General features: G+C 38.5%; 1 protein-coding gene across 2 annotated transcripts; it reads right to left on the bottom strand.

The window, feature by feature from the left end:
* Positions 1-1,888: 1,888 nt before the first annotated feature.
* Positions 1,889-11,095, bottom strand: LOC115352090 (vitamin D 25-hydroxylase). 2 transcript variants are annotated; one of them, XM_041128994.1, is made up of 6 exons: positions 10,983-11,095; positions 8,642-8,787; positions 7,753-7,894; positions 6,840-7,472; positions 3,512-3,841; positions 1,889-2,199 (listed from the first exon to the last, which is right to left on the bottom strand). In XM_041128994.1, the coding sequence occupies exons 3-6, from the start codon at positions 7,757-7,759 to the stop codon at positions 2,024-2,026; spliced, it is 1,146 nt and encodes a 381-aa protein (XP_040984928.1). In that variant the 5' UTR covers positions 7,760-7,894; positions 8,642-8,787; positions 10,983-11,095; the 3' UTR covers positions 1,889-2,023. The 2 variants fall into 2 exon arrangements, with proteins under 2 accessions (XP_040984928.1, XP_040984927.1); XM_041128993.1 differs by lacking the exon at positions 10,983-11,095 and having other exon boundaries at positions 8,642-9,094.
* Between the last annotated feature and the right edge of the window lie 157 nt (positions 11,096-11,252).

Below are 11,252 nucleotides of genomic sequence, written 5' to 3'. Positions count from 1 at the left end.
TCTCAAAATACCTCAGTAAAAGGGAATAATCACTGGCCAGCTGCATTCTGAGTGTAGCCCCCGCAAGAACTGTTTCTTGACTTTTTTAATCCTCCCCTCACTTCAATTAGGATTATTTCAATCATGTTTTATCCAAATGATGTCCTAGAGCTTTTGCAACCCAGAAAGCAAGCTTAGATACTAACAAGATTGTGGCTGTCTGAAAGAGCACAGAGTGGGATATAGGAAGAACTACCATGAGTCCAGAACTGTAGCACTGAACTCTTCTGTTCGGTATTACTTCATACTGAAGGCACCTAAATTCAGTAGATTCCACAATTTTTACTTAAGCATTTCACAAGCGCCCAACATCTACTTATGCAGGTATCCAGAAAAGCCTCAGTCTTGACTCCTAAGCCCCAGTTTGCCAGTATCTTAGGAGTGGTTTATTCACAGCTTTCATGCTGTGCCCAATGCACAGCAATAAGGCTTACCTCCTTCCTCTCCTTTTTGAATCTTAAATCTTCTCTACAGAAAGGCAGTTATTCAGCAAGAGTAGCAGCTTGCCCACACTCTTCAGAGCACCAGAACATGTGTTTGAGATGCTCTCTGTGGGACATGTGGGTCTGACTTACTCAGAGTAAGGAATTTAATCCAGACCAGCTGCATCTTAAGTCAACAGGCTATTATATAAGCAGACTGGTATTAGCTCTCTTTGATCCTCCTCTTTTACTATTTCAGAAGAAAGGAAGTATTTCTGCTCAGTATAAGCTGAAAACATCAGGTCAGCAGAAAAACACCAATTCCTGCCTTTGAACTTTCCTGCAGCTCCAAGTTGAAGCATAAGCTGTATAAAGAGTAAGGTCTAATATTCAGCCATCCTTATATAGCTGCTTGCTCAGCGTGTTTTGTTCTGAACCTTATTCTGAGGCCCTACTTCTCCCCACATAGTGGGGACTGAGCATACCACATCTAGAGTATCGGGTTCTCCTCTGGGGCCTGCACGGATAAATCTTTATCTACCAATAACCAAAAAGCAATAGCTGTCAAGAATAAAAAATGAAGTTGGCAGAAGTCAAGAGTAGCTGTTATGCCTAAAACTTGTGCTTAAAATCCATTTAAAATCTCTTTCTCCCCACCCTACTCCACCCCCCCTCCCAAAAAGGTCTCTTCTCTGGTCAGACTCATGAGCAGCTTATTTTCATGACTCGTAGTATAGTTGCATGTGACTGGTAACACAAACATTGTTTTTTCCAGACTACTTAGGCAGAGATTAATCATTACATATTGCTTTGTGGTGGGAGACAATGGAGGACATGTGTCTAGAAATACAATAAACTGGCAAAAAAGACTGCTGTAATTGTCAGGAGTATGGCAATAATTGAACACTTTGTATGTTACTAAATGAGAGGCAAGCCATAAAAGATCTTAAAAGTGAATTCACAGTTATCTGATTCACTAGAAAATTATGACTAACTGGGAAGACAGGGCAAGGAGAAGGAAGGATTAAAGTGCTTTAATAGACAATTTGTTTCTCAAGGCTGGAAAAGATAGTTTATTTTGAGTTACAGAAATTTAAATAGATACCTTTAAAACCTTTTTAGCTATGTAAAATTAATGGAGAATTATAAAGAACAGCTTTGCTGTTATAATGTAAATGAGATTTCCACGGATGAATCCAAGTATAAACATTTTGAGCCATATTCTCCATGCTTATAAAAATATCCTCTCAAAGTAAAATGGCTTGCTAAGTAATTAAATATGTAAAAGCTGAATCAGAAGTTAGATTCAAAACAGACTTCTGGAGTGAAAACATCAACTTTAAATGCAGGATGTGCTTCACGTTTTTGGTTGAGGATTTTTTTCTGAAAACAAAGTAAAAAGAAACTAGTAACTTGTACACCAATAGTCAAAATTTATCTGCAAGTCCTTTAAATTTTTGTTGTTCTGACATGAACGCATTTAGAAATAGAAGGCAAAGTGGATCCTCAGCTGCAACTTGGAGCATTGTGCTCCACCTGATCCACAATCTAGACCCTTCTCTTCACCGTCTTTCCGCACAGATGAGGTATGGTTCTGGTTGTAATGTCATGCCTAATCTTGGTTTGAGATCTGGAATCACGCCATGAGGAAAACACAGGTGAAATCGTTGTAGCAATGAAGTGAAAAACAAAAACATTTCCATTCGAGCTAGCTGTTCTCCAAGACAATGTCTTCTTCCTGGATTGAAAAGAAGGTTTTCAAAAGACTTAAAATGTGTTCAATTACATTTTCACTCTTATTATGAATAAGAATAGTCATTTCTGTGTTCTAAAAGGAGCTGTATGAACTTGGTGGTAGTATTCTGTAAGAGAGGCTAGGTGATAATTTACAGCAAGAAACAGGTTTGTTCCTCTTGCTACACAAATGCCATAGTAACTAATTCTGTCAAATTTATTTAGATAAGCTATTAGCTACTTTATCTTGTCTTGAAGTGCCAATCTAGACAGAAGATGTTTTAAAAAAAATGATACTGTGAATTTCAGCCTTTGTCCCCTACTATTTTCTTAATTTTATCTACTGCCAGTCATTATTACCTGGCAATTATTATAACTTGGCAAGTAGAAAGATATGAAACAGGTCTGGATAATGCCTTTAAATATTAGTTCCCATTCCGTGTAGGACTAGTTACAGGGAATAAATGTGGTTGTGGAAGACACAGATGAATGAATAACATCTAGAACTGGTGAGATCAAACAGGCAAAAAGAAATGTAATAGAATACACAATAAAGGTGGACTTCATCAAATCTAACTTGTGGACTTCATCAGATCTAACTTTGGCCATTTAGATGTTGTGCCTCTATTCCAAGGGAATTGTCTTGTCTTATCTCCTATTTTTTGGAGAAAGAGTATCCCGGATAAGTAAACCAAGTCACCCTCTACACAAGGCTATGTCTTTCTAAGGGCTGCAGAGGTAGCCCTGGCAGTTAGCTTATATGGAACACCTAATTTTTTAGGTTGAAAATCACACATAAGGTAAATTATCCACTCTTACAGGCATCAAAAAACAAATCCATAATGATTTAGGACTGCCAGAGTATTTCCTCTGGACAGAATGCAATGCTATGTGCTGACACCCAAGCTAGTTCTGAATAAAATCTGCAATTTCTGGTGCTGATCTAAGTGCTGAAATTTGAAAGCTGGTTGTGTAAATCACCTGTATGTAATGACTTTAGCAGCAAATGACTATTAATTGTGAAACCAATAATATTTAATGTACTGCAATGATATAAAATGTATAGACCACTGAGATGACATTGTGCTGTCTTTATTTTGTTAGTTTATATATAATAATGAGCTCATCTATATAAAAGATATTATGCTAAATGTGTTATGCCCAGAGTGCATTATATTGAATATCTTTCAAATGGCTGTTTCGTCAGAACTGTGGATATTTTATATTATTCTGTCCATTCCTGATTTATTGCCATCACTTATTTGTTATACATTTCTAGATTTATGAAAAGGAACAGTGAAAGGAATCACTCTTACCTAGTGAAAAAGGAATAAATGCATCTTTCTTGACAAACTGTCCGCTGCTGTCCAAAAATCTCTCAGGACAAAACACTTCTGGATTGCTCCAGTATTTTTCATCAAAATGAACAGAGTAGAGGTTTGTAATGACTGTAGTGCCTTCAGGAATAGAGTAACCACGCACAACAGTATCTTTGGAAGTTGCGTGAAAAATACCTAGTGGAGCTATATTACAGAATCTTAGAACTTCATGTAGAACAGCCTCAGTGTATGGCATTTTGCATTTCTCTTCTAAGGCAGGCATTTTGTTTGGGCCGATGACTAAATCGATTTCTTTTTGAACTTGCCCTGTTAGGAACAGGAATAAAAAGCTGATGTTTATCATGTAATATCCTTTATTTTTTAATTTAAGCTATAAAATATATACTTTTAAAAAAGATACTGAAACTTGAAATATCTTATATAAAATATAGTAGCTTATAAGCTTTTAAATTTAGACTCTATATTCCTTACCCCGCTAGTAGGAATTATTACTAGCATATATACCAGTATTCTCAGTAAAACTGTGTTTTAACATACTTTTTTTTGCTTGTGTATATTTTTATTTCTGGAGCTCTTCAAAACTAAAGAAACAAGCAAAAGAGTGCAAAGATAAGTACATTAAATACTTGAGTGAACACAGATAACACTGAAATTAGCCACTTGAACTTTCCCTTGTCTAGTTCTGTTATGATTCTTTAGAATTGTCACAGTGCAAAATCATTCACTCTTAAACTGAAAATAACTCATACAACACAGAGTTAAGAGGGACAGGAGACTGAATTTAACTGAAAAGGAACAGATTCAATCACTGCGGTTTTTTAACCTATTTGTAAAATTAAGTTCACAGGTTATTTAAATAATCTCAAAGGCATTCAATCTTCTTCTTCCTGATACACTTTCTTTGTTGAAACTGCCAAACAGCTCGTAACTAAAACAAAGTTGGACTTTTACAGTTCACGTGGAACCAATAATGAAAGTCTGGACAATGGCAGAAAAATTCTACCAGAATCACCAGGTTTTTCAACCTGAAGTGACAATGTTTCACATCAAAATAAAGAGGTAAAAAGCAGCTTAGTGAAAATACATTCTGTGATGTAGTGGTATATCGGTGTATATTGTAATACTTGGACAAAGAAAGTCTAACTAAATGAAAGGTAACTAATTTTTATTTTTATCCAGATGAACTGATTTTGAATCCAAATTCAGAAACTCATTGTATCGCAAGATATGAGATCAGAAGATTATTTTAGGTAAGTGGATCTCTACAAAATTGGCCAATGCATAGGAGACACAAAGCTAGAAAGTTTTCTTGATCCTTATTGAAAAACACTATCTTGGTCAGATCTTAATTGAGAAGGAATAAGGTTGTTCTTGGTTTAAGATATGAATATTGTTTGTGAGCCAGGACACACTGATCAGAAACCTTGATATACGTGGACCTTTTTGCATTTGGGCTTTTTTTATAATGTAAAGCATAAATATATCCTATTGACTAATTATGGCACTTAATATATTTGTAACTAAAATATGGACAATGGATATATGCATCCTAAAACTTAAGTACCTATAAAATCAGACACAATTTTTTTACATTTTATTAAGTGTTTTTCTTTTTTGGTAGATTTTCTTATTATACTGTGTAAAGCATATAGATGAATCAGTGGAACTCAGAAGCATAAAAGCAACATTTAATTTTTTTAAACTCATTTGTTTTAAATCGTCTGAAACGTGCTGACTGGTTAAAAATAGCAATCGCAGTTTTAAGCCTCCACAAAAAAATTATTAGCTGTACTTAGTGAGCTCAAGCTACATATTTCTCTTAAGTATGTCCCTCAAAGCTTTTAAAATTAACAACTCAAATCATGTTAGATCTTGCTTTTAATCCTAGGCTAGAAGAAAGTTTTCCTATTTTTTAATCTTTAATCAGTTTCTTCCTGTTCAATTAATTAATCAACCAACTAAAATAGTTGAGTAAATGAAAATAAGAAAATACATAAGAGGTTATGGCTTTTGGGAGTTATTTGAGCGAACTTTGGTTCTACTTGCTTAGCCAGATATTTTAACCATCTCAGTGAATATGGGACTTAAAATAATGATAATAGCACAACAAAAGAGCTTTGGCATCAACTTCTTTATTTAATCTGAATGATTTTCACTGTGTATAGCATGCCAGGCCTTGACATACGTTATCATCATATTTTAATTTTCTTTTTTTTTCTTCAAGTAAAGCTGTATTTACCTTAAACATAAATATAAAATTTCATCTCTAATTTTAAAACAGTAATTGCTTTTTGTGCACCCAATTGCAATTAAAACTTATTCTAGCTGAGAAAATCAGAAGGTATACAGTCATGTACCTACTACCATAAGAAGAAGATACAATCTTTCATACACAAAGATATCTGGTTCCTATGCAGAACTTCAGATCATAAGAGCCTTATAGCTATAGGTAATGTTGTTATCCCCATTCTGAAAGGATGATGATGGTGAAATTGATGTTAGAGCAATATTCTTTGATCAAAGTATCAGTAGTAACTTTCCAAGTTATCTAGACCACTCTTTCTCCAAATACTGAAAGTCCCTAGTTGAACTAAGCACTGCTAAGGTTTTGATAGGAAAAGCAAAGTGGAGGCTGTGAAACAAGAAACGTGACTGTTCACTTCTAAATCCAAACTTCTACACAAAATGTCTGGGCTGATATTCAAACATCTATTGCTGTCTTGCTTCAGAATGACTGTAACACATCTTTTTATTTTTATATGCTATTTTTGTTTTTCCAAAGGTATAAATATACATGTCTATAATATGTAAATCTACTGTGAATTGAGGCACTTAAGGATAAAAAGAAATGATACCTAAACTGTTAACCACAACCTGATTTACATTTTTGCTAATGTTTTTATATTTTTCATTTAGTTTATTAATTTCGTATTTAATTGCATTTGCTTATTATTTATTAACTACCTAGATTAGTACATCTGCCAACCAATATTACGCATCACAACACTAAACTTAAATATATTAGACATACTTTATTAAAAATATTAAAGCTTCATAAAAATGTATTCACAAAATAATATGCTAAAATTTTATCATCATACTGGACTTTTGATATACTCTCCATCTGCATATAAAATAAGCTTTTCGCCTCTGTCCATAGTATATTTGGTAAATGATACAATAGAATAATATATACAAACCTTCCTTTTTGGTTATGACTATAGATCACTGCACCACTTTGAAAAAGCATTTGAAATTTGCAGTAGCAAAGTGTATCAGTTCCTCAAAAAGTTAAAGTTCTTACCTTGAATGTTTGGATAAAGAGCCATAAATAACACTGCCCATCTTAAAACATTTGTTGTGGTTTCTGTGCCAGCTATGATGAGTTCTCCAACAGAGAAAATTAAGTTTTCTCTTGAATATGTAGATTCTGGATCATTTTCATTGCAATCCATCTCATCTAAATATGCATCTACAAAATGTCGAGGTGACTGAGGCTTCCTGTTTTCAGAGACACGTTCAATAAGCTCATGAAGAAAGTCATAGACTTCAGCTGCATTTTTAAACAGCTGCTGGTGTTTCCCAAATGGCAAGATACCAATCCAAGGAAAAGCGTTATATAAAAATACAGAAGCACTAGCAGCTAATTCAATATTTTCACTAAAAATCTCAATCATGTGCTGAAATTCAGTATCTTCATATGTAAAACGTTCTCCAAAAATAATCAAATTAGTAATGTTTGAAACAGCATTTGTTATCAAGTGCTTAAGATCAAATGGTCTGCCTTTGTATGTATCAATGGCATCAAGAAAAAATATAGATTCTTCTGAAATTTTGTGTTCAAAGGACCTTTGACCATATCCAAAAATTCGAAAGGTATTTACAGCTAATTTGCGGTGTTCTGTCCATCCTCTGCCATATTTACTGTTCAGTAAGCCTGAAAAAATATTTTGACACAGTATTTTATGAAACGCTTTATTTTTCCCCCAGAAGATAATAAAAATTATTTAATGAGACAAAAAATTACACACATCTTGCTATGGAACATAGTCCAAGAGTGACAATCCTTTCCAAAGAATATCTTTAAAGAAGCATCAAGTATTTTATGAAAGGAGATAAAGAAGTAGAGAAAACGGCTAAAGCAAATGTTTCATGTGATCACAAACCCATCTATTGGACAAAAATTACATTTTTATATAAAAGGCGTTAGCACTTACCTCCCATGTTTGTCAGCTTCTTAAACAAGGGAAGAGACGGTCTGTCAGCAAAAATTTCACTTTGATGAACAAGGCATTCTTTTACTGCATCATAGCCATTCAGGACAATAGCAGATATACCTCCAAGATCAAGACTGAAGATCTTTGGGAGGAAAAAAATAATAAAAATTGTAAAATGCTATTACAATCAAATCTTAAGAACAGATAATGAAAACAAGTAAAAACAAGTAATGAAAAAGTGAAACAGCACTAAACATCAATGCAAAATACAGTCTTGAATAAACTTCAGTAGGACATACAGGTAACCAGAGGTGATATAACTGTGGCATTACACAGTAGAGTCTGTTGTGAGCTAATTTACTCTGTCAAAAGGTAAAGTAAATTAGCCCACACTACATTCTGTTCTTTGCTGTGCACCTAAAATGACCAGCTCTCCAAAGTAAGGACTGGGGATGCTTTCATACGGTCATTAAAAAAACATGAATTTGGTACAACAAGGCACATTTTTCAGAAAAAATGTACTGTCCCCTAACATTAGTAGATACAAGTATATACTTATATAATATAACATTACTAGATATAAGGTAGAGTTTTTAAATAAGAACTAGAAACAAAGTACATATATGGTCTACTTTCCTAATTTGCTGAGATGATTTTCACTGGAGGGAGGAAAGCTTTACTACTGTATCTGCTCCTCCTCCCTGCCTGAGTAAAGGTAAATTCCAGTAGCTTAATTTGGTTAAGGGCACTATGACTGAAGCTACAAGTTCATAACACGAAGACTTCCAACATGTCACTTAGCAATGGCAGGCACAGAAGTGGTGTCAGTTGTGAAGACAACCAAGCTGCACCCAGTCCTTTCTACCTCTGAAACTGGACACCGGCTTACTTTGCACAGGCTCCCAAAGAACCATCAGATGATAGAAGTGAGAGCCGTGATGACAGCCAACAAATGACAGCATAGCCCAGCTAGTCCCATCTCCCGTTTCCAGAAGTGGTTAGCACTAGATGCTTTGGAGAAAGATGCAATACATCCTGCAGAAGGCACATACAGGATAAACAAAATGAAAATCTTAACCTAAGTTTTAAAAATTAAAAACGAGGCTAAACTCAAGATTGAAATCCTGTATCCCTTTCCATGCTTTTTCTTAGCGTTATAAATCTGTATTTTTACCTATACAAATCTCTAGTTTTTCCTTCATCTCAGTGCTGTTGACCTCCACAATATGAAATAGTGTTAGCCTAATTATGCATTCTGTGACAACTGCATTGTCACCAAAAGGGTTGTCAAGCATTGGAACAGGCTGCCCAGGGAAGGGGTTGAGCCACCCTCCCTGGAGGTATTTAAAAGACATGTAGATGTGGTGCTTAGGGACATGGTTTAAGTGGTGGATTTGGCAGTGTTAGGTTAATGGTTGGACTCGATGATCTTAAGGGTATTTTCCAACCTAAATGATTCTACAACTATTTTGTTTTAGCAAACTTGGTATTTTTCACTGTTATAATGGCTCTTTTTTATGTGACAAGATGACAATCCCAAAATATTTCTGCAAACCACTTGTGAGTTTTGTATACTTTGATCATAGCTTATTTATCTTTCTTCCTATGTCATACATAATTTTAAAAAAAACCCTTTCATTGTATTTTTCCAGAGCCCCACAAATCCTGATATGCTGTCTTCAAGTTCCCCCAAATTCTGCAGGATCCTTTCTGATGGCAGGTGACTAAAACTACACACAGTATTCCAGGCAAGTAGAAAGCTTAGTCTATTTGATGACATTTTCCTTCCTATTTCCATTCTATTTCTCCTAGTATTTTGCTTGAAACACATTTACTTTTTTCTATTGCCAAAATAAATGAAACAAAAGATAATATTATTCTTTTGTTTCTGCCATTTAGCACGCTTTTAATTCATGCACATTGCTTCGCTTCTCATTCATGACAAGACTGTGACTTATTCTGTTTGTGCTGTAGGTTTCATAAATGATCTGGACAAAAGCTTTTGACGCACTTAGGTTCTAGCAACAGTTTTATTTGCTTGTTAGGGGTGTTATATTTAAACACCTCTAGCAGTTTGAAGGACGTGATTCTTCTAGACAAACGATTGTTTGTTGGACACAAAGCTCAGTCCTTCACAGGCCCCCAGTGATAATCCTGCCAAGTAAAACACCACAGGCGTTACAGTCTGGAGATGCATGGGCACGCCGAACGGCTGGCCAGGGTCTGCGCGCTGGCTGGCCAGCTGCTACCAAAACGTACCTACGTGTGTGTGCGTTTACGTACGTGTACACATACACGCTTACAAGTGCTAACACCTGCCTGCCTTTCCCTGCTAGATCTAGTTTGGGTTTAACTTTCATGAAGTTTGTAAGAATAGATTGGTTGCTTGAAACTGGCTGATGAAAAGAAACACCTGATACATAAGCAAGTATGAAAAAAAGAAAAAATCCATTCTTACATAGTTATACTAATTGACTGTAAGTAAGTATTGCAAATATCCCACTGAAGGTACTTTGAAGCAACGTGTTTTCAGTGAAAACGTTGGATTATCCAAGTGCCCGCTATTTGGTGGTTGTACTTCGGTCGATTTTAAGCCCTTTCGGCGTGTCCAAGGCTCACGGATACGAAACAAGCGAGTTACTTCCATCTGCAGCGGGACACCAGTGTACGCATCGTACCAAAACCACAACAGAAAAGCGAGGGCCAGGCTCGCGGGCGGCTCCCCTCCGCCCTGCCGACCTCCGGAGGGAGCTCCGGCAGAAGAGAGGCGAAAAGCCCTTCGCCGCCGCCGCCGGGCTGCCCCTGCCCCCACGGCAAGGGCTGACCGCAGCCCCGCTTTTGCCGGAGCCTCGCGCTCCGGGCCCCGCTACCGCGCGGGTACCGGGCCCTTTCCCCGGCTCCCGTTAGCCGGCGGGGGTGCTCCGCCCGCGACGCCGCTGCCTCCTCCCCGGGGCGGCGTAACCGGCAGCCGCTCCGGGGCGAGGGCACCCGCCGCCGCTCCGGGCCGGCGCCGGGCGGCGGGACAGCCTCCCCCGGCCGGACGCGCCGTGCTGCCGGTGCGGGTCCGGGCTCCTCCGCGGCAGCCCCAGGACGGGGAGAGCCCGCCCCGCTGCCTCTCCCCCGGGCTCTGCCGCCGGCAGCGCTGCCCGCCCCGGCCCCGGCCCCGGCCCGCCCCGCTCCCGTTCCGGAGGGCCCCGAGGAGGCGGCGGACGCCGCCGGAGCGGCGGTACCTGCCCGTGGATCTGGCTCTGCCGCCGCATGTAGACGTGCGGCTGCTCCGCGCCCAGGGCGTGGATGTTGCCGATGAGGGGCAGCCCCGCGGGGCCGGGCGGGAAGCCGGGCGGCCTCCGCTGCTTCAGCAGCTGCCGCACCACCAGCGCCAGCACCGCCGCCGCCGGCAGCAGCAGCAAGAGCAGGAGGAGGCAGGTGCCGCTGCCCGCCGCGCCCGGGCCCGGGCCCCCCGCCACCGGCCACATCGCCGCCGCCGCGCCGCTTCCTCC

The sequence above is a fragment of the Aquila chrysaetos genome, chromosome 16 (genome assembly GCF_900496995.4).
Source record: "Aquila chrysaetos chrysaetos chromosome 16, bAquChr1.4, whole genome shotgun sequence".
Classification (NCBI taxonomy): domain Eukaryota; kingdom Metazoa; phylum Chordata; class Aves; order Accipitriformes; family Accipitridae; genus Aquila; species Aquila chrysaetos.
The sequence above is the reverse complement of the archived record's forward strand: the minus strand, read 5'-3'. Positions and strand labels throughout refer to the sequence as shown.

What these genes read in the sequence shown, in the direction of transcription:
- LOC115352090 (XM_041128994.1), bottom strand. An exon ending in TCTTTATCCAAACATTCAAG is followed by an intron (nt 3,842 to 6,839) that starts GTAAGAACTTTA and finishes TGTTCCTAACAG; the next exon opens with GGCAAGTTCAAAAAGAAATC. An exon ending in ATTTATTCCTTTTTCACTAG is followed by an intron (nt 2,200 to 3,511) that starts GTAAGAGTGATT and finishes TTTTCAATCCAG; the next exon opens with GAAGAAGACATTGTCTTGGA.